Below are 23,949 nucleotides of genomic sequence, written 5' to 3'. Positions count from 1 at the left end.
GAGGCTTCTTTGGCAGGCCAAAGATTAGGCGGTGTCACTAAATGGTTTCTTATCTGAATAGAGTCTAGAATAAGGCGCACATCTAATTAAAAACCCAAATACGGTCAGTATTTAATCTAATTTCGGTATAAAATAATAGCAAGCACATTCTATTCTGAGGAAAGACATCTGATCGAATATTCCTATTAATTAGTGGACATTTTCTTATAAATATACCGGTCTATACCAGCCATTGAATATTGGTAATTGCTAAAAATAAAACATATCTCAGGTGTATTTACCATTATGGTAAAAGATTCTATGGCAATTCCCAAATAATTTGATTTGATTTAGACATAAACTATATTGAATATAGAGCACGGAACAGTATTTAAACGGACAAATGGATGTACAAAAACTCGACATCGGCTTCAACAGCGAATCTTCATTTGGCATGTGATATAGGAGACGTCACAGAAAGCATAACAAATATTATTTAAATAACAAAAAGGCTGTGTGCACAGTGCGGTGCAGTTGTTCACACAGTGAGAGTGGAACCGTGGAAGATGTGCAGGTGCAGAGGCACAGCTGAGCAAACACTAACCGGTCTTTGCTCGGAATAGCCCAGTGATGGTCCAACAGACTCTTGCGTCTCTCCTCCAGGGTGGTGCGAGTGTCTATCAGGGCCAGGCCAGTTTTCTTATCCTCATCCTCAGCGTCAGTCTTAGCGCTATCTTTGGCTTCCAACGAAGAGTCCTAAAGATTTGAATAGTTTAGAGGAATGTGTCATGGAAGTGGGAAGGACTGGGACTGGGAGAGGGAGAGGGACTCACCTCAATACGTTCACGCTCAAAGGCCTTGGGGAAGGCATCACCATCGCGTCCAGTGCTGGAGCAGAGTGACTCCTGGTCATCGGTAATCTCCAACGAACCAATTTCAGCTGAATATGGAAGATGCATGAAATTAGTTAGCTAAAACAAACAAACAAAATAATATTATATGGCCAGGACTCACCCTCCAAACGCTCTTTGCTGGCATCGGCATCGTCGCCCATCAGCGGCTGCTGCTCGGACAACTCCTTGGAGTCCTCCTCGACTAATACTGGTTTCGGATAATAGATCTCTGGCTTCTCCGCCTCGCAGCTGCCGGCAGCAACACTGGGACCGGCTCCACCCACCACACGCATGTGCGCAATGTCATGGAAAATGGCCGCATTCACCACCAGATCCATGGGAGCAATCACGCCGTAGCTCTCCGCCTGGTGTTCGATCACCAGCGGATCGCTGACATTCGGATCGAACATGACGGCATTGGGGGTGACCAGCAGGACGCCGCCCACAACGCCCTGGCCGTCGGTGATGTGACGGACGTTGATCTTGAGGAAGCGTTGCGTAATGACCGGATCATCGCTCTTGTTGGCCTCGTCCTCGGCCTGGCTGTTGCCGCCCACGCGCTCGATGTGGCCCGGCTTGGGGGATCCGGGGCGCAGACCCTCCAGTATGTCTGTAAGGAAGAACATTCAAGACTTGTGGTTAGACGGGGGGCTGCTTGCTTGGATGGGATTCGGTGCACAGGTGATTTTCGGTGGCCGCAGAACTACTGTGATTTTTATCAGCCGTCCGATAAGATAGTGCGATGGGCGTTGGGCGATGGCCTGTGGTTGTGCCTGTGCCTTGGGGCTCTGGGGCGAACAGTTGATATATGGGCTAGTTTAAAGTAAATCTCCCCAGCGCCTTGTGACGCCCACGCTCACTGCTGCGACACCCACGAACGTTCGATAAATTGCGCCACAAAATGAGCATTCGACGCGGGACCAGATTCCGGCGGTCGGTCGCCAGATTACGTGACCTCCGGGCAAGAGCCTGCTCACATGCACTTCCGCAACAGTCATTGTCAACCCAATAATTAGCACATTTTCCACCAATTTGATGTGACAACAATGGAAAATTCAAAACTGAAAGCAACAAGAACCTCCATTCCGCCAGAAGACCGCCGTGTGCATGCTGATGTCGCCGCTTGGGTAAGTACTCCGTCCTGCTGCACTTTACAACGTGGCTCTAATGGTCAGATTGTCGATTGTAATCTTTCAAGGGTGCGAAAAACCGAAAAATACTCGATCGTGTTCTTTCGTCAATAAAAAAAAAGACAACATTGAAAATGGGCAGTGTGACCAGCTGCAGCTAGTGGAGAAATGTGCCGAACATATGACTCGGAACAGTGCTACCCAGCAGGCGCCTTTTGGTGTCTTTTTTCAAATGTTGTTACACTTTTTGTTGTTGTTTTTTTGCATGCAAAGCAAAACAAAAAAATGCAGGCGGCAAAATGCTGACTTCACTATTCATCGCACCAATTGCACCATTTCCAGCGCGACCTCGCTTACCTCTTTCCCGGCTCTCGTCGCCAGACAGCTTGCGCTCAATGGGACTGGACTTGCCCGAGATGCTGCCCCCGCCGTCGGCCCCCTCGTTGGTGGAGCTGCTGGCTCCATCCTCATCTTTGGCACTCTTGTCGGGCACCAGCAGCTGCTGTCCCGGATAGATGAAGGAGCTGTTCAATCGGTTCAGGTGCGTCAGCTCCGATGGGGTCGTATCGAAGCGGGCCGCCACCGAGGTCAATGTGTCGCGATTGCCCACGGTATAGGAAATGGTGGGTATGGTGGGCAATGAAGACTTTTGCCCTGCGAAAAAGAAAAACAATGCAAATCATTAATAAAACGTGTATAAAAATGTGTAAATTCGGATTCGCGTTTGTTGTTTTGTGGCAGTTGGTTTACTTGGTGGAATGCTGATGATGGAGGGCTTCGGCTGCTGCTCAAACAGCTTAAATGCCGCGCTATCGGGCCGCAGGTGGGAATATACGACAGCGGAGGCTACGGTGGGCGGCGTTTGATGCCGGCACAGGTAGATAACGGCAAACTCATTGCTCGGCAGGTGCCAATATATTTCAACCATTTCCAGCATCGCCAATTGTAATTATTTGTCAACTTTTTGTACATCAATTCACACTTCCGTCCGTTTTTCCCGGCTTTCATATTTATTTGCTAGTGATGGGATTTCTGGCATTCCTGAGAGTCCTGTTGGCTGGCCACACTTAAAATTAAGCCCAGTGTGGGTGCATTTGGCGGCATTTTCAAACAGTATTGTTCTGTTTGTTTGTTAACTTTATATAAAAATGACTTTGGGGACGATCCAAGGTGGCAGGAATACGGACACACGGACACGGACTCTGGGGCTCTATGCGTACGCGTCCATTAACAAACCTAGACCAAAGAAAATATAAGTATTCTTATATTGTCTTTGCCTAGACCCTCCTCGAACCAAACGAAAAAGAAACTAACAAATGTTTAGGGACTACAAAGTTTCAGAAATATTTTCCCTGTGATACCATAAAGCTGATAAGGTGCTTGATTTATGTGCAGGTACTCCCCCATGTCCCCATGCCTAATGCGTATGAAATTTCCCTGCAAATGACTCACGTACAAGCGAAACAATTGATTTTGTTGGCCGGAAAATATTTGCCAAACAATAAGTTTGATAACAATTCCATATCTCAAGCGGCGTTTCTATATCAACTTTTACTTCGATTGCTGATAAGTTAAGGCGGCAGCAGATAAGGAATGTTGCAAAACGAATTATCTTGTTCGCCAATATTTCCTATGCTAAGTAGTTGAAGTCTCATTCGTATTAACACAATTGTTAGAGTACCCCTAATAGCACTTGAGCACCCCAAACAACTATCGGTAACACTGTCGCTGACCAGACGAAAATCAGCAAAAAGAAAAAATAAATATGCAAATGGAAGAAGCGGAAAATGTACACTTAACATTAACATTAACATTTAATTAACATTGGACTTTAACAGTATATCTGACAAAAGCTCGCCGCCATGAAAGTGGAAATTTGTCACTCTGACTAAAGCTGGCCGCCACGAAACTGGGTGTTTTGTCACCCGCTTGGTGCCATAAATAATATTATTGAATTTCAATCTATAAATTTGACACTTTTTCTGAATGAGAATGAAGTCTGAAATAAATATATAAGCCAATGTGCAATAAAGGTTCGCTATCCTGTCCGCTTCGTTCCTGCTGCTACAGCATCTAAGCTGTTCCCTCGCGCTATATATATATACATATATATATATACATTTATATATATATATATGTTAGTAGCAGACTCTTGAAATTTTTCTTGAGCGTTTGAACATTAAATTGGAAGAGCTCGACTTATTAATTAAAACAAAATCCAATTCCACAAAAAATCCTTTTAGTGTGAAATCCTTTTGTGGAAATACTCACTTGATAGCTTGTCCACACTCTCGAAACGCTGCTCCACCTTTGAGCGCAGCGAATCCAAGTCAAACGGAGCCGCCAGGCCATGATCCACGCTACGCGATTTGCTCCTGTAAATCGTCACGATGTTCAAGGAGTGAAAGATAGAGGAGAGAGAGGGGAGAGAGATAACGGTTATAGAATCGATTGGGGAACATTCATATCATAGTATTGTACGATCGCAACCGATTGGCGGCAATCTGTTGCGATCTTTATCACTTACAAATTTTTCAGCTCGCAATTGTGGCCATAACCGGCTAATAACAATTTATTTATTGGGTTCTCGTTTGGTTTTTAGCTGTAGTTTTTTTCCCCCCGCTTGTATTTGTTTTTTTGCGCTTTGCGCTTTTCGTATTACGTATTTTGTTATCGTTTTGTAAAGTTTATCTTGACAATCAGCCAGGTGCCCGAATAAGGCAAACGACGCATTTTTAAATGTTTTTTCCACAAACGATTTCTACTCGAATTCAGCCTTTAAATGCCTGGGGACGGGGACTGTCACGACTCTCGAGTAGATGCGGTTTGTCCTTAAAGTGTTTCTCTAAATGTGTGCTAGTTGATGGGAATCTCTCATGGAAAGGTACATACGAGTTGGTGGGGGATACGGGCTGCAGTGATTTAACTATTCGACCAAAGGCTATGTTTTGAGCTAAAGTCAAAAGTGAAGGGTAGTTAAATTCTATCGGGAAACCTCTCTGAAATTGATTGATTTGTTTCTAAGAGTACCTTTCGGAGTTAGTCCATTCCCGTTTCCATAGACCAAATATAGAAATCTCTACTGGGTGAGGGCCTTTCGCTTCTCTAGCGTTGCCCCACATAAAGTAGGTGATGCTCAAACAATCGTTACTTATCAGTCGAGTGACTCTCTCTATTTTAAATCGAAAAACGAAGTAGTAAACCGAATTAACGATAAAGATCCCTTAAAATGGAGCGTGAACCGTGCCCCTTTCGCCTGCTGGAGGACTGCGGCGGTGCCTTCGTCATGGGCGCCTTGGGCGGTGGGGCCTTCCAGGCCATCAAGGGGTTTCGCAATGCCCCCTCGGGCCTGAGTAATCGGCTGGCGGGTGGTATGGCCGCAGTACGCGCTCGTTCCGGCCTGGTGGGTGGCAACTTTGCTCTGTATGGCGCCATCTTTAGTAGCATTGATTGCGCTCTGGTCTACTGTCGCAAGCGGGAGGATGCCTGGAACTCGGTCACCAGTGGAGCGGCCACTGGCGGGATACTTGCGGCTAGACAAGGTATGGTTTTCCCTTAATATTCATAGGGGATTTTCTGATACCCTTTTTGGCAAGGTCTCAAGGGTATGATGAGCAGCGCTTTGATTTGTGGCGTTCTTATGGGCCTAATCGAGGGGACCAGCATTCTTATGGCCCACCAATCGGCGGACCAACTCCGCCAGTTCACGTCTCCGGATCGCACAAATGAAATTCCCCAGCAGAAGAAAAACTTTTCCAATTTGTACACTAATTTTACGGAGGTAGGTTCCTCCACTTCAGAGCAACATTTTATCTGCATATAATATCGTCCCACTTTATTTCAGGCCAATCCTTCGTCAATTTAGAATATATACATACATATATACGTATACACTTCTGCGTCATGAGTCGATCCCTCAGATCCTCGATCAATAGTTCGATGATTCTTGCATACAAATTTGTATTTTAGATTCTTTTGATTGCTCGTTTCCATTTCAATTAAAATTCATTTGTCGTGCATCGCAAGTCTTAGAATCTTTAATATATTTTTCGCTTCGTTTTTCGTTTTGTTTTCGTTTCTGTATTTGCTTCGCGCATGCCTCCGAGACATTTTTCTTTATATGTATATGGTCACAGACGATGGCTAGTGACGATATCGGAGGCGCGTGTGTGCTTCCTAGCTTCCATACTTGTAATTCCATAACGAACCGTACACTCCCCCAATCCCCTGCCTAGATCGTTCCCCCTTCCTCGCCGGCAGCAGTTATCTACAAACTTGGCAAAGTGAGAATTATTTGACTACCGTCCGCCTTTGATTTACGGGCCTCAGCCAAAGCTAAAGCCAATTTGCTTAGCTATTTCTGTACAATTCCTGGATAGATATAGATACGAGCAAGTACAGTGGAGTCAACGGCAGGGGAACATGTTATAGAAGGATCCATAGATATTTCCTCTGCCATCTTCAACGAAATGTCTGCCAAAGGAAGCGTATCGATTCCATTGCTGGAATATATTCTGAATCACTTTATAGTTCGTTTGTGTCATTTGATGATTGACAAAACTAATTTCCGTTGCCACATTCAAAGGAAATGCTCTCCCATGTGCAAGTTTTCCGTCTGCCAAAGTTGGTTGCGAGAAATTGAATCAATTGATTGACAGATGCTCCTCCGATGCAACATTGAATGGCAGACAACCAAGAGGAATATTTAAAAGGAATTCCTGTCGGTTTCTTTAAATGCTTGAGCGGCTTTCTTCCTCCAGAAATATTTAAAAATAATACAAAAATGCCATTTGCGCGTGTCCGCTCAGTGCGTTGCCAATTAGCGGGCAAACGGCGATAACCATTATTGAATATCAATGAAAATCAGATTAAAAATACCAGTGTATTCGTGGATCATATATGCCACGGCAACTGGCATCAGGCGGCGCATGCTTTTGCTTTTTGCTTTGCTTTTTTTTCAAAGATAAACAACAAATAATTGGGGAAATAATAAATAGTTATTAAACGAAAATTTGTCGCATTTCGTATTTGTTTTATTTAAGTTTAAAGAACATAAATAAAAATCCGTGGGGCCATCGAGGGGTGTGGACCTACAAAACAAAATAACTTTCTTCACAATCTTTCACGATCTTTCTCCTCAGTATTTCACTACAGTCCCCCTAGCCACCATCCTTTCCCGAATCATCCCATCTCTGAGGCCATCCCTAGGCCATCGGACCTTGCCGTGAAATTTCAAGTGAAAAACCTTTGGCAAAAACAAAGTCTAGCAGAAACAACTGTGTTTGATTTTGAAGTTGGCAACATTTGACGACGCAATGCGAGGCGATGCCTGGCGGGGCTCAAGTAATATTTATTCTGCTTTTCATGGAATTTAATTTATAATTTATTGAGTTCAGGCAGCAGTGGAGCGGAATCTCGTTTGCACAGTTGGTTTTGGCTCAAATGGAATGGAATTTCGCCTGTTGTTCCTCAAGTAAACATGAATAATTCCACGATATATGACATAAATATTATTTCTGTGGCAGGTTGTATTTATTTTTCGCATATTTCTGTCTTTGGTTGTCATGGGATCAGTAGGAGGAGGTCAACAGCAAGGCGCGGCAATATTATATTTAATTCAGAGAATCTTTGATAGAATTAGTTTCTCCTAAATGGTTCCTATCCTCCCATACATTTGCCATCAATTATTTGTGATTATTTTACACCCCATTTTACACAAAGTCAATGCCATTTCCTAGATCCCATGTAATACTCGTGCACCCAACAATTATCAGCAATAATAACCACAGCTAATCGGTAGATAGCCCAAACAACTTATTTACCTAACGACTAAAAGTTAGACACGCTTCCGCATAAACCCGTTGGTCACACTAAATATTTACTACAAAATATATACTCGAATAAAAGATGTAAAACTCGCTTGTGGGAATCTCTATCTCAGCCATAAAAAACACTCCGAGTGCAGCAGTACGAGTATTTTACAACCCAACGGGTTCCGCCTCGTAAATGGCAGTAGCTACAGTTTTGGGCATGTTGCAGAAGCACAAGTCATTGAGGGCACGATCCATCCATTGTTCCACTCATAGTTTTAGTTGCACATATACTCGTACATATCTTATCACTCCCATAGTGTTTGCTGTCGATAAGTTGGCCCTGGGCTGCGATCAGTGGCAGTGGCAGCCACAGTAGGAGCCATGCCGCCAAAGTTGTTGCCTTACTGACACCATTCCGCCCCTAGCCAAATGTCAACAACCCGTGAGGGCTTTGCCTCAAGTACTCGGTACTGTTTCGGTTACGGTTGAATACCCTTGAAGAAGGGTATTACGATTAAGCGAAGAAGGTTGCAACAGTGTGAGGGAGCCCTGAATATTCCATATAAGTATGTGTCCGCTCGTATGTTTCGATGGTAGCTCTTTTTAATGTCATATGTATCTGTATGGGAAGAACTTTAGCATCTTTCATGAAAATCAAAAATCGCTCTTCAAGTGTATCTATATCTTCTCCTAGCCGATCCCGAATTTTATTTATTGTTTTCATTGATTCATAGACAGTCCGAGTTCGAACTTAAGCCCATGACTCAGTGGGACTCGTACTTGTACGTAATCTGCGACGCACAAAAACATCAATTATTGTATTGAGTCTGAATGCAATTGTGAAATTGATAATGGAAGTACTTCTTTTACAGCTGATTCGGTTAATGATTTGTAATAAATACGCAAATGACTCATGTGAAATCGAGACTCGAGACTCTGCCCGCCTCCGCCTTGAGGTAGGTTTCTGATCTGTTTATTTGGCATTGACTTTGGTTCAAAGTCAGCGACAGCGTCAGTGTGGGGTACGAGTATGTCTATTGGAATGGAATGTACGTCGAAGCCAAGTTAGTCGTCAAATGGTCGCCTAATCATATCTTAACTTTTGTGAAATCTATATAGATTATGGAATTTGGTGGGGTTAAAGGTATAAGCTGTTGCTTTCTGGTTTTGAAATTGAATGTGGTATTTGAAATCTCTCCATTGGGGGGCATAACCGTAGTGTATATCCATTTAACTGCACTTTTTACCATCTTCATGATCGTAAATATCTCTATCCTTTTCTTTATGCGTTCTGCAGCATCACCCCTCGGTTTGCTTTACGTTTGTTATCTGTTATCCGCGTGTAATACGCTTTGGCTTGCAGTCACTTGGCTACGCTCTCATGTTCTACCTATTGAAATCGTCTACTCTACAAAATCATTGAATACCTTATCGGGGCACCGTTTTCACCCGTAAACACTAGCACCATCTACCTGGTCCCTTCTATCTTTCAACATCAATTAAATATCAGCAATTTATTTATACTTATACTCGCGTACGTCGTGGACGGGTCTTATAAATTATCAAAATTCGTTAATAAGACGACAGCAAACATTAAGATTATCTATAAATAATCTGACTCTGAGTGCAAGTGTAATTTGAACACTTGCCTCACTCTCTCACTCTATAAATTATCCATATCTGTCGTTCTTTCCGACTCGTTTATTTATTAAGGTAATATTTGGAGCATACTATATAATGTGTAGTATTTTATTCGATGGTAAATTGTTTAAATGCTCAACGGTTATGGCTCACAATTGGCTGAAAAGTTTGCTTCAAAAATATATGGTATACTTATTGATCAAATATATGTACATGTATAGAATATAGTGTGTGTGAGAGCATGCTATAAGTAAGAGTGCTATTAGGTCAGGCCATGCAACATTCAACAGAGATACAAAGATACATATTAAATATATATGTATTTATATAGGATAAATATTGTACATATGTCAGGCAGAGTTGCATTCAAGATTCAAGGGGTTTCCTCTATGGCGCTGCCTCATTTGCATTGGTTTATGTGTGTGCATATGTTTGGCTGTAGGGGGGCTGTGGGGGTGAATGTGTGTGTCTATGTGGAATTGTTAGTTGCAACTTACCTGCGAACGGGTATCGCCAAATTGTCAACACTGCGTGACAAACTGGAAACATCTTGACTAGCCCTACGTGACCTGGCACATCAGGAGCCAATTAAATGTGAAAATTGTGCCAAAAAGTAATACGGGAAATAATGGAAAAGAGAAGAAAAGAAAGGGGGGTGGAGAAAATCATAAAGTAAATTAAAAGATAATTACGAAATGGAAAAATCGAAATACAATCGTATGTATCTCTGGGTTTAACAAACGCCAGTTTATGGAATGCACACGTAGTAGAGGGACGGGACCCGCCACTAACCCACTCAAAACCGATTATCGGGGATCTCTTTCTACATAAGATGTATGTATGTAAGTCTGTGCCCCTTGTAGTACATATATTTAGTATTCGCGCACGTGGTCAAGTTGACTTTGAGAGCTAATAGAAATGTCACGTTCCTTTAGAAACGGAAGGTAAACAGCAGATTAGGGCAACGGAAATACAAATTAAAAATATATATAATTGGACATATGGATATATGCATATTATCTTAACTAATCGTCACCAATTATCTGTTAAGATAAGAGAGACCCAAACATCTTACTTTCAAATCAATTAAATTTAAAAAGAATTCTTTGGTAAAAATTTATTTTGCGTTATTACAATTGGAAATCACTTAGCCAATTTTGATTCTATCTATTAAATACCAATATATTTTATAGTCCTCCATCGATATAATATAAGAGGCACACAAAATCCCCTCAAGTATACACAAAATGCAGAATAGATTGCCCGAACATTAGATTGCATTTCTGATCAGAACCTTCCATTGGAACCGAAAACCATATGTTTGGCAGACACTTTATCTAAATTTGGGGCAATTTCAGGGGAGAGTCATATACGATATATCGCACGCACGAGACTATCATATAATCGTACTAGCACAAAAGTGTGTGTGTACCTGTGTGTAGAAGGTGTCGAAGAAATTTATAGAATGATATATGAGAGAGGTTTTGACGTTGTATATGGGTCAAGGGAATGGCGTGACTGATATTGTAAATTATTGCAGAGGATTTTTGGTTTGAGACATTTAATATGTGTGGGAAGAGGCGCTAAAGTTTGACTATATAGTCCAAACATATTTAGTTTTATGAATTTTATCGGAGTTAAAAGTGATGCAATATATTTTCTATTGCTTAATTATATTAATTTCTTTCACTTAATTGATGAAAATTCATTTTTGTTTTATAGCCATTTAATGAAAAATTAGCTTGTCAGCATCAAAAGTCTGTTTAATTAAAATAGATTTCTGAAATAGTCAGAAAGGCAATTAATTATAATGATGGATGTGTTATAAATATTAGTTATCCGTACTTTTTGATTCTAATTAATTGTTAATTGTTATGGAAGTATATCACTTGATTATATATAAAATTAATGATTCTAATTGATATATGTATTCCATTATTTTAAGTGGTTTTCCAATAATTTATTTGATTTTAAGTAGCTTGCTTGCAATGAAAGTTATTTGTCTGTTGTTTTGATTTTCACTGTGACTTTTTGTTGGATTCAGGTTTGACATTGACCCAAAAATGCCCGGAACGGCAAGTCAAAGCTCAATGAACAATCCAAAGAAGAAAGAAACGGAGAGACATAAAGAGATGGAGAGGGAGCAAGAGGTCGCGCTTGCCTACGTGCGTGGGATCATGCGTGTGGGATCATAATTCATGGATTGTAGTGTTCATAGCTTGTGCTTTATAGATGTGGAAGCTAAGCTTCTATTCTGAGATCATTTCTATTCCATAAATGTGGAATGAAAGTAAAGAATTTTTCATTTTAATCAATCTAAATTGTTATGGGAAAGTTTATTCTGAAAACAAATGTGTCCAAGATTGAATTAAACCTCAAATTGAGTCCGAATTGAGTCAGCTTCAGAGTGATTATTATTCGTCTTTCGTTCAGAAATAAAACAACCTTAAATGTAAATATACCCCATTTAACCCCATTCCAAAGCTAAACAGCCAAGTTCCTTTATCGCCGCCATGGGTCTGCGATATACATTTTGCATAGACATTTCCCAAAAGTCGGCTGACAAAAACGTTCAGCATCTAATCGTTGTTCGAGCTTATTTTTAGAGCTCCCCTCCCATAAAGATAAGAGTAAACGAATGCAGTGGGCAAATGACCAAATATTTGCTTCCCCGAGACCATAAAAAACCGAACGATATGTGTGGCAATCCGAAAAAAGTGTAGAGAATTTAGAACTTAAGTTGATTCTTCAGTAGTGGGCTTACCAATAATATTGCGAGGTAATTACAACGTTTTGCATGTTGTTTTTGTTGAAAACTTTAATTAATAAATTGTTTTTTCATTACTTTCATTACACAAGACTTCACCTGGAAGCAACACCCTTCATTAGATTTATTTCATACTGAAAGATACACTCAAATTAAATGCAATTTCTTGGATAACAAATCCCTATTATAGATAGCTCGAGGAGAAGGAAATTGATGCGTGTTTAGGCCGATCAATCATACGCCCTGTCAGCCCCCCTCTCCCATTCAGTGAGGATGGGTCGACAGATGAGGAATCGAAGTAAAACAAGCAGAAAGATAAACTCATTCGATTCCGACACTCTGTTGACTTTTAATGATTCAATTTGGCTGTCATTTGGCGGTAGTTTTCGTGTGGGAAATATTGATGACAAAATTAATTGACTTGTCAGAGTAGCCCCCACGGGTGGAGTAGCTTTGCCTCCCCCAGTAGCTGGTAGCGGGGAAATACAAACAAAACGAACCTCAAAGTCATTTCTTATCAAAAGAGGCGGAGAGAGATAGAGGGACAGAAAGACTGCAGCACTTGTCTCCCGTGGCATCACGTGCCTGCTTTTCGTACTCTAAAGATATTAATTCCGTCTTTGATTCCCTGACTTTTTGATAATATTATTATTTAAATTCAGTCTCTTCGCTTCTGTGCTTTTTTCCAACCTCATAATTAGAATTTTAATGCCGCATTGTTATCTTTTGTTTGCGTGGCCTTTCGCTTACTCAAAAAAGAGCAACAAAAAAGAAGCGAAAAAATGTGGGCAAAATGTTGTTTGTATTTGCTCGTCGCTGTGGCTATGGCTGTGGCTCCTGCTACCAACTTAACGACAAAAGAAAAGGGTTAATTGGATTTTTGGACACTTTTGCTAGAGAGCGAAATGTGTGCCATGCCACATAGACATTCGAGGGCAAACGGAGGTGATGTTTGCCTAAGGGGTAGGAGACGGAACATAAAGAACAGAGCCAAATATATGACAATTAGAAGAGCGCATCACACGAGTTGTTTCATCATCATCATCATCATCATCATATGTATCTATAACTATCTATATATACCAACCCATCTATCTTTCTATTCCGATATCTATGTATATTATTGTTATTTTTATTGTTTGTTTCCTATTACTCATCCATTCCCTTCATACCAATTTAACTTCTTTTGAAACCCCTTTAATCTTTCGTTCCATCTTCCTTCACTTTGTGTGCCCATTGATTCAACAAACATTCACCCAAATTATTCATCAAGCCCCCCTGGGGGCAGGGTCATTCATTATTCAACCTGCACTTGAAATTAATCCTACCCCAAAGACAACGCGAGAAAAATCAACAAAATGAAGCACAAATTTGGGTTAAGGTTAGAGAAAGAAAGAGGTAGCCCCCATCCATCCATTCGCACTACTTCTACCAGCTCTGCTGCTGCCTTGTGCTATCATTAGCATTATCTTGATACATATATCTTTGGTAAATATTTAAATTCTCTCTAACAACTCTCTTAGTCATGGAAAATGATGCACATCTATATATTTATTATAAATAAAATACAGCAATCTTTCGGAACAATTAATTGATTTTTCGTGTGACTTTTTGTAATGTCTCTTCAGGCCGTGAGATCCCAAATGAACATATGTCTGTATCAATCCCCTCCTCATCGGCAGGCCACAACTCGTTTGATCAAATTATAATTCATTTGTATCCGATATTTACATAAAATCTAGTTTGAGTTTGGAGATCTCTGTTTGCTATGGCATTTAGCAGATGGACTCTAATATGGTGTTTGGGGGATCGATCTGTGGAATCTCTGAGAGATTAGCAGCTTGTTGCTGGCTAAAGAAAATCTTTAGAATATCTTCTCGACAGACGAGCCCCTTTGATGGTTCCCTCGATAGAACAAAAGATTTTCAGCATTTCAAAGTGTTTTGTATTGTTTTGTTTTTTTCTGGCCTTCACGTTTGTAAATTCCATCAAGAAAGGAATAAAAACAACATTTGCGTATTTTGGAAACCAGTTTTTTTGTTGCCTAAAATTCAAAATATTTACACAAACTGAAACGGACAGGAGGGCGGCAGAGGAAAGGCGGCAACGAGTGTTATCTTTCATTTAAATTGAAACTTGCTTTACGTAAAATTAAGATAAGAACCCGCCCGTCTTATCAGGCAGTGGAAAACACCCGAACAAAAAGCAACAACACCGCAGAAACTAATTGAAATGAATGCAAATTTCATTAGGAAATCGAATTATTTGGAAGATATGGCAGATATGGCAGATACGTCAGGCTTATAGTGAGAGAAAAGTTCTTTGCAAATGAATATACAGGGAAATTAAGAGAGAAATTCTTTAAAAGATACTGAATTGTTACAGAACTTCAGTCGAAGAGAAACTAAGAAACTGTTCTATTTAAATCAATATCTTTCATTTCCAAATAATAATAATGGTAATTGGAACATAGTTTATTCCAGAGAGATTTATAGAAACAGCTCCAATTGCTTAGACAATCTTTTGTCTACATTTTCACCGTTATATTTAATTTCCGAACCACGAATATCACATTTTCTTTGTCTCTTTTATCTCCCATCCAAGAAATTGTCATTTAATTTGTTTAAAGACTTCATTTAACATTTAAACATTATAAATATATAATTCAATAAGCTGTAAGTGGCTCCTGCCACATTTTGTAATAAATATATGAGCAATTTGTATTTGTATTTGGAAATAAATTATGAATTATAATTAACACAGACACACACAAATGGGCACACACAGGAGGAACGTTTTTGTGGAATGGAATCCAGTTTTCAAAACACTTTCGATTTGCATAAAATTGTAATTTTTCGATCGACGGACAGTCTGAGAACGGGAGTGAACGGAACGGAACGGATCACAGAACGGAGAACAGATCAAATGTCTCGCTACGCGACAGTTCCATTTCCAACTGACAAAAATGATCCCATGGGTTCTGTAGAGCAGAAGTTCTCTGTGGTCCGGGGTTCTGTCATTTGTTAATGGCATATGGGGGATGTTATCATATTGGATATGGTTGTGTTTGTGTGTGCTCTGGCCCCTTGTGCTTATAAAGAGAGTATTCTGTTCGTGTGACATTAATTTATATACATATAAACAGATATATGTACATGTATATATATGTATATATTTATATATTTATTTATCAAATCAGCCAAGCGCAATAAAATGCCATTGTGGACTTTGTGCACACACGCACGTAATCATTCGGACTCGGAGACTGAAACTCAAGCGATCCCACACACATCTTCACTCCATTTACATTTCCATTTCAATTTCCATTTGGAACCCAAGCTCTTGGGATTTTGTGGAACCTGATGTTCTCTCATTCTCTTTCGAAAGACTGCAAAAATATCTGTTTTCGGGTTAACTCTTCCCCGATTTCTTATCTGCTGCGACATATTAATAAAGATTCGTATTTAGATATTCCTTAAAATATTTGCGTGGACATTAGAGTGGAAGAACAGTAGCTAAACAGTCTAAACGGTCTACAAAGACAAATAAAACATACTTTGATATGGGTATGGAAATAGATATGGGTATGCAGGTATAAATAATTGAGAAGGTAAAGAATGGATTACGCTTTGGAAGTTGACATGGAAACAGAACTATTTTTCTTTGCTTATTGTACTTCAAAGGCAGAATTGCATCCGATTAATGGATCTCCTGGAAGTAAGCGTTCACAAATATTTCTATAGTTCTCCAATTGTTTGTTTCCTAAAGAATGCCTTTGTTTAGTTTAAAAATAGATTATTGCTTTTGATAGTATGTACTGCGATACAGAGTCGAAGGGATAGCGAAAAGATCGAGTTAGGTTGATGACGAGAGCGAGAGAGCGACAGATAGAGAGAGAGATATCGAATGAAAGGGAAAGAAAGAAAGGCGTGAGATGAAATGACGAAAGAGCTGCTACATTGGCTGCTGCGGTGCGGGAGCATACAATGTGTATATGTTGATGACAATATGGGATTACAGTGGGCAGTACAAACGACGAACAATGATTAGGATTTACTCTTCTGCTGCACCACTGACTAATCTATATATTACTGTCTACCATTTGGCTGCGTAACCAAACACTTTTCTATACATCAATCTTTAAAATGTCAAAATGCCTGTTATCGATTGTAAACTTTTCATTCTTGTTGAATCTTCTATATAGATGAGATCTATTTGCATACAAATGTGGATTCCTTCCTAGATTTATCATTACATTTCGATTGTAAACTTTCTTTTTTGATCACCATAATAATCTCATCTAAGCTTGTAAATATATTTGCATAAATATATGTAAGTAACGCCATCAACTAATCGATGCACTGACGATCAATCATCCAATCAGGTAACCAGTCAGCTGTCTGTGCGAAAACATTCCATTATAAATATATTAGCTTGTTGCGAATATGCATGGATCTGCTGCCAGGGTGAAGAATTTGTCAAGCCCTGGCGGTAAGGGTAATCAATTTCTCTATAGTATAATACATTTCTCTACAATATATTTATACTAAAAAGGCACACCGCTGAATGATACTCGTATATAGGATTACATCAAGCGATAAACCTGTTCCCCCTTCCCATTTCCATTAGAGAATTGAACCACAGAAAAACAAACACATTGTATTTTGTAAATTGTAAACAAATAATATAGGAAAACCAGTCGAAACGTTAATACCCAGTAATCAAAACTGCGTTGTTTCTATTATTAATGGTGTTGGGAAGCCAGGTGTTCAAAGAGCCAAACAACAGGTACGATTCAAATGGTTTTGTTCATGGACCATGGAAAAGTGTTCTAGCAATCTACTTGATATGCTCAACATTTTAATATACCCTTATACTCTTTGAGTACTGGGTATAAATACTCCCAAAATATGGCCTATGGTTTGTGGCTCTAAAAAGTGAATTACGGCTCAATTGGCTGTTCGATTCGAATGGCCCATAAAGAGAGATAAATGCTGATACGAACACGAACCTCTACTCGTATTCCATGGGCTTCCACGGGCTTCAGCTTTAGTTCTTTGGCCACCCCAACTCATAAATCGTGCGATTATAGACCATTGGCGTCGTACAATAAAGAATACTTTCCAGCCATAATATTTTCCAAGTGCCAGTCACAAATTTTGTGCTCGAAAAAGAGGGAATTACGCTTAAGAGTGAGAGAGAGAGAGGAAAAGGGAGATATTGGCCGGCGACAGGTGAAGTACTGCTGCACATTTTACTGGAAAGTAAACTCAAAAGTCTTGAAGGGTTCCCCATACTACATATGTATGTATATATGTGTATGTATGTAGGTGCGTTTTCTTGTACAAATTATTGATAAGTATAAGTGTTTTAGCATTTTTTTATATTAAGACATTTTCAAGTGTGAAATTGACTTTGGCTGACTTTTTAAAGAGGATTTAATCTGTAAGAAATGAGTCATGTTTAACATGGATTCTCTTTTGATATTAAAACTATCTAAAAGAGGGCTGTGAATCACAGATTTGATATTGGCGTGATATTTGCCGTAAAATGATTCAGAAATAATCATAGATGTTGCAAGTACGTGTAGTCCTTACCATCTTCAATAAATCTGTTGTTCTTTCTATCATTATGGTAAATTTGTTCATTGTTCTGAATCTCTTTATTCTCTCTAGATAATCTTTCCTCTGATTGCTTCATTGATTGCTTAATATTCTCAAGTATAATGTCTCTGTCCTGACACTTGATTTGCCTTGAACCTATCAATATTATCTCCTCAATGTTTTTTTTGTTATCAAATATAATAAGTGTGAAAGTGTGGAAACTTAAGATTGATTCTTTCAAAATGTTTTTTTTTTTACTGAAGAGACTCTTTGAGCTTTAAACAAAGGAATAAACAATAAAAAAAACTCTTATCGGAAAAACGTCCCGCACACGCCATGTATATTGTTTTTGTACTGTTCTAGGGCATTCTCTTCGCTTGTGCGTTTCGAGTCGAGCATCTGTGTCGTGTGGGAGCAATGGGAGTCGTTGGATACAGATTAAAAGCCAGATTCTAGTTGTAAGAAATGTTTTATTAGAAATCAAGGACCAAACAAAATGTGCACACCTCAAAGATCCATTGATCTTCTATATCGTCTTGTATCTGTGACCTTTAGTCTCTCCTAAGTACTTACTAATGCACTCACTTTTCATTCCATTGCCTGAAAGAGTTTTACCCAAGTACTCTCCATATTTGTAACCTTATACTCGTGGACACACAGTATCTATTAGAGTCAAAAGCTCTCTGACTTCTCTGACGATTTATGATACACACATTGCATATAAGCTGCTTAAATATTTACTCAAATTGTTTTAGTATTTAAGCAACTACCGAGCACTGCAGTCAGCCAGACCCGCCCCCCTCCCTGCCACTGAGCATCTTTCATTAGGAAAACTAACAGACGGGCAGATAGAACACCTAGAGAAAGACAGAGTGCCGGCGATTGGGAGAAACAGAAGCTACAGCAACTCGTAAATTGGTATCCCCAAAAGCCATGTGCGGTGGAGACGACATGTCGCCAAACTGAGCAAACACTCACGTGAGATCCACAGACGAATGTGGAGATGCCGATGCTTTGGGGCTGTTGTCGCGGAGGGGCTATCTATTTGCTTGGGGGCCACAAAAGCTTAATTAACAATTTCAAGTGTGTCTGTTCGAGCTTTTGGGTTTTTTTATTTGTGCTGGAGATATATCCCCGAGCCGAGCATTCAAGCCATAAATGAACCAAAAAGAACCACAAGTCCATTGTTTGGTGTGTATTTTATTATTTATCCAATCGAATCGAATGATTTGAATATTATTTTGTAAGGCTTCAAAGTTTAAATCAATGGAGATTGAGAGGAGCTTCCAAGTTTAAGTCAATAGATCTTTAGAGGACCTTGAGATGTGACTTTGTAAAAGCAAAATCTTTATATATTTTATGGTAGATAAAAACCCAACCTGTTACTCCTAAGCCACACAGGGAAAGGGAGAAGACATTTTTAACACTTGACACTAAACTCTTTAATGTTGGGTTTTATTTCGGCTATTCTATATCCAGATGCGACAATATTGCTTCCAATGCATAACGATGCTTTATCATAAATGTTTTCCACTGGTCACTTCCACATCGCGTGCCAAGAAAACGTGATGATTTTCCCAGTTAAAGAAACATCAAACTACGAGTACCCGAATCAATATTGTACGTACTATTCGTAGACTTGCGTTTGGGGGCACACTTGGGGGCACCAACAAATAGTATCGTCAATTAGTGTTATTGTCGTTGTCGCTGTCGCTGTCGTTGGACAATTCCCAGATAGTTGTGTGTACAACGATCCATTAATTCGTTGCCACAACTTTAATTGACATTGAAAATTGTAAAGTGCGGCATGCGACAATACGAGTGGTCCAAAGATCTCTTACATAAAGAGGGGAATGAAACCTGATCAAGATATGTATGTATGTTTTCCAGATGATAATCTTTATCAATGAACTATCATCAATAACTAATTTGCATGGGCCTGTCGGAATGCAAAAGGTTTCATTGTATTTCTGTTTGTTTTAATTAAAAAATGGAACAAAGTTCATGCAACAATTTTCCATTTGCCTTTGGGGAAGGCGGGTTTTCAATTATAACTGTTCTCTTGATTATTAGCTCATGGAATATTTTTCCCTCTTTTCATGAAAACTCACTATTTGATGTTAAGCCACACTGGGAGAGTGACAGAGAGGGGGAGAGAGATGTGGGGGCAAGGAGGAGCAGAGAATTTCCCCATTGTTTCTCGTTTTTAATTAAGCGAGAAAACAGAAACACGCAGAAAACAAAACAATCAACAAATAAACAAGAAAATAATTATAAATGCAAAACAATATACGATATACATACTTAATCGAGAAATTGAAATCAAAAATCGAGACATGAGCAAACTGTGACATGAAAATACGATACGTACGAGATTTCCGAAAAAAGGAGAAATTATGGTAATTAAAAGTAAGATAAAAGGTTGTATTTGTTTTTTAAGGAAGCGCAAATTACGAGCGCACACACACAAAAGACAAATAAAACAAACAAACAAATAACTCAAAAGTAAAACAAAGAAAACATCATGCAGGATGCTGGAATGATCAGATATTGTTAGGAGAGAGAGAGAATCATATTATTTTTGTTGGATTGGATTGTTAATTGACTTTTGGGGCCCTGGGGGCTAGGATTTCGCGTATAGTTATTATAATAATAATATCTACTCGTCTAATGAGGCTTATTTCGTATGATACTCGTATGATAGACAATCTGCTAATGGCCTGCGTGGTATACCCCCGAAGGCTAAAAAGAGATCGAGCCACAGAGTCGGGGGCGTCGTCTGAGCCAATGACTTGGCAACGGGAGGTCGAGGTCGGGGTCACGTACGATACACGGTCAGTGAAGGTCAATCTATGGCAGAAGAGAGGAATAAACACTGGGAATACCATGAATCTTATTTTTGTTTAGCTACTGAAAGAATGCTAAATTCTATAGATATCTGTTGTATTTGTTTCCTTACTGCAAGTCTCCCACCTTTATTGTTTCCCCATCTCTCTCTCTTCCAGTGTGGCTTTGCAGTGAAAATCTTTGTAGGAAACACGTTTTCATTTGTATTATAAGTGACAAGTTTTACTTTAAAAGCTTTTTATGATAAAAGTCTTTAAAGCTGTTTACATTTTTCTTTCAGTCGATAAAAATCTTAAAATGTTTTCCTGGTTTCAGAATTTTCTTATCACAGATGAAATTTATGTATTACTCATTCAGAATGGAAGCAAAGTTTAGGGAAAATTGAAGGAAAGTGTGTGTTAGATAAGGTCTGAACCTAAAAAAAACTAATTTCGAAAACAGACATTTTTAAACCCCAAATAAATGTTTCCCATAATTGGCATTCCTCATAGAATGTCTCTTCCATGTAAAAAGGCTTTTCTAAAGAGTTTCAACTTTTTTAAAAGCAAAACATTATCTTTTTCTTTATTGTTAAACTTCCAAAATAAAAATTTCAGACCCACAGTCAATCAGTAATGGCCTAAAACTCGGGCATATTATACAGGTCGCGCGTAATGCGGCAGCGCCCCTCAGTCGTAACAAGTTTGGGCTACGGCTTAGGCCACTCAACCTTAACGGTCCTAATATGATGAATGGACCATTGCCAAGCTTTTGTAAAGAAATAAACCAGAAAAAAACCTCAACGATTCTCCTCACAGCAGGAACGATTCGATTGGGAATCGGATCCATTTGTAAGTTTCATTTGTAAGTATCTTTCGAATGAGTGTTTTGGGTGTGTTTCATGCCATCAAATTAATCACAAGTTTCGACATTTGTTAGTTAAACATTTGCATTCCCAAGGGACATTTGCTGGGGAAGGGGTTCTCTTTAATCGGATGCAGATTTTAATTGTTTAGTCACGTGGCAAGGCAAGGCATGGCGTTTGTTAAACACGAAGGAGAGATTCTCGCAGAGAGTCTCGGACGAACCTGTTTTTGAAATTATCTGGCACAAATATATTCCACCAGGAGTGTCGCTTCTCGCGCGGAAAGTACTCCCCATGCTCGCGGGGATCAATGATATCATCGTCCTCGTTCTCCTCCTCGTCATCGGCATGCCGGGCAACGCTACTATCGTTCGTGAGGTCGCTCTGGGACTCGCTGTAGGTCATGCCCGCCGTGGAGTCGAGACTCCGCTGATTTATGTACTCCATTTTCTTGCGCCGATGGCGATCAAGTTTCGTCTGCAGGGAGCTGCGACGACGACGCTGGGGCGCCGCCTCATAGGAGGAGTTAAGGCCCTGGAGCACAGGACGCGGCGTCTGGCTGCCATCCTCAAAATATGTCTGTTTGCCGGGGTCATTCGGGGAACTGGCGCGTATATTCTCCTCCGAGCTGTATACAGGGATCTCGGGACTGTTGGTGGGAGTGCCACTGCCGTCGCTCTTCTCGCTGCGCACAGCCGATTCATACGAGTCTTTGGTAGAGTTCTGCCAAGAAGAGAAGAAAATATTTGCGCTATAGATACTACAGATCTTAGGTCTTTGGGTAACAGATCCTTACCTTACTGCTATCGCGACGTAGAAAAGAGACTGCAATGGAGCTGCGTCTCTTTTGGCTTTTGTCCGATTTGAGGCCCGAGAAGAGGCCCAGCGCCAGGGAACTGCGTCGCGGCGGCTTTTGGGGCGGCAGTGGGGCTGTGATGTTCAGGCTGCTCTCATCGGCGGCATCGCCTTCGTGCTCGTCGATGTTCACCAGCGATGGTATCGAGGCGCTGGCCCAGTCTTTGCGCAGGCGATACTTTCCGTTATCGATGATGCTCATGTTGTGGCTATCAGATATCGGAAATCGGATATCGTCTATCGGTTCTGGTTTCACTCGCTTAATCGGGGGAGTGAGAGTTTACCGCTATGCGCTGCAAATATTGTTTATTATTCGATTAATTATCGATATATCTTTCTCTGCTAATTTCTGCGCTCCAATTGTTGTCTCTCTCTTTCTCTCTCTCTCTGTCTCTGTTGCTGCGGTTGCAAAACTTTTACTTTCAATGAACCCCATTGAACCGAACATTAGCGTGGTAATTAGCAGGCCGTTGTCGGTCGACTGGAACGACTGTAACGACTGTCGTTGTTGTTGTCATTGTCGGGGCGTTGACAACAAAAGGCAACCCACAGCGATATCTGCCTGGAAATATCTGGTCATAAGTGCAACGGTGGCGCACGAGAGTCTATCCATCAAATGGGGCTTACCACAGGGATCAGACAAGAAGGATCACAGAAGAGGGAAATCAGAGAAAAAGGGGATCAGACCTTGGGTTGCTTATGGGATCAGAAAGCGATCCATAAATACCTTACTGATCGAGAAGGGGGGACCACAAGAATTGATCTTTTATTGAACTTTGGAGGGGAATCTGCAGAGGAGAGCAAAAACATCCGAAACTTAGGTGTCAAAAACGAAGCAAACATTAAAACGAAACAGTTAAAACTGACTCGAAACGGAGGTAGGTAAGATCATGAGTGGAATTCTAAGCTCTCTAAAGAACTCATCACAAAAAACATATACAGAATAATTTGTTCGAATTCATCAAGGTTCATTGGTTCCTTGGTCTGTAGAGCTGCGAAAAACTACACTCGTTGTAGCGAGAATCCTCTCACTTTTATCCCCCCACTAAATATTACACCATATTACGCTTCAAATAATGATATATTAGCCACTCCATTAGCAGGGGAGCAGAGGAATGTACATAAGTGGGAGCCACTGCCACAGCCACAGCCAGAGCAAAAAAGTTAAAAAGTTAATTATGCAAATTAAATGAAAAACTTCATGACATCATAGTCGTACGCATACTCGTATGAGTCGTCGCTTTTTGCGGGGCCCATAACAATGGGAGATACAGAGATACAAAACACAACCTACGACAACAATCGACGCGACATACAGGGCCTGTAGGTAGAGAGGCAGGCAGGGCAGGGAAGGGTGTTGAGCCATGGCTTATTACAGAAACCAGCACGAAAGATTCAATGAACAACAAATGATGATTATACGATGACGATGACTGACTGAGAATCGCGGACTTTGCTGCGAAACTGAAAGTGCTTCCCGCCCTAGAACTTGGCTTACAAGTGTATCTCGTGGATATACTCTCGCACGAAATGTAGAGAACAATAGATACGACAGCGTCAAGTGATTTAAGGGGCGT

At 40.3% G+C, this 23,949-nt stretch overlaps 2 protein-coding genes across 23 annotated transcripts in view; one reads left to right on the top strand and one right to left on the bottom strand.

Moving 5' to 3' along the window:
- The window catches only part of LOC111068343 (TLD domain-containing protein 2), an 86,839-nt gene that overhangs the window by 23,160 nt on the left and 39,730 nt on the right, over positions 1 to 23,949 (bottom strand). For 8 of the 22 annotated variants that reach the window (XM_022357756.2, XM_022357760.2, XM_022357762.2 and 5 more), the window contains exons 3-10: positions 22,314 to 22,665; positions 21,741 to 22,240; positions 9,954 to 10,025; positions 4,274 to 4,377; positions 2,360 to 2,656; positions 994 to 1,482; positions 813 to 919; positions 584 to 735 (exon numbers count right to left, since the gene is read on the bottom strand). In XM_022357756.2, coding sequence (XP_022213448.2) covers positions 584 to 735; positions 813 to 919; positions 994 to 1,482; positions 2,360 to 2,656; positions 4,274 to 4,377; positions 9,954 to 10,025; positions 21,741 to 22,240; positions 22,314 to 22,574 — 1,982 coding nt within the window. In that variant the 5' untranslated portion in view covers positions 22,575 to 22,665. Of the gene's footprint in view, positions 1 to 583; positions 736 to 812; positions 920 to 993; positions 1,483 to 1,950; positions 2,104 to 2,359; positions 2,657 to 4,273; positions 4,378 to 9,953; positions 10,026 to 12,220; positions 12,311 to 21,740; positions 22,241 to 22,313; positions 22,666 to 23,949 lie in introns of those variants that run through there. The other 14 variants (XM_022357768.2, XM_022357769.2, XM_022357772.2 and 11 more) reach the window with 10 other exon arrangements.
- Positions 5,136 to 6,040, top strand: LOC111068349 (probable mitochondrial import inner membrane translocase subunit Tim17 1). The gene is made up of 3 exons (XM_022357787.2): positions 5,136 to 5,544; positions 5,599 to 5,783; positions 5,847 to 6,040. The coding sequence occupies exons 1-3, from the start codon at positions 5,232 to 5,234 to the stop codon at positions 5,865 to 5,867; spliced, it is 519 nt and encodes a 172-aa protein (XP_022213479.1). The 5' UTR covers positions 5,136 to 5,231; the 3' UTR covers positions 5,868 to 6,040.

Source organism: Drosophila obscura, unplaced genomic scaffold, assembly GCF_018151105.1.
Source record: "Drosophila obscura isolate BZ-5 IFL unplaced genomic scaffold, ASM1815110v1 contig_4, whole genome shotgun sequence".
NCBI classification, from domain to species: domain Eukaryota; kingdom Metazoa; phylum Arthropoda; class Insecta; order Diptera; family Drosophilidae; genus Drosophila; species Drosophila obscura.
The sequence above is the reverse complement of the archived record's forward strand: the minus strand, read 5'-3'. Positions and strand labels throughout refer to the sequence as shown.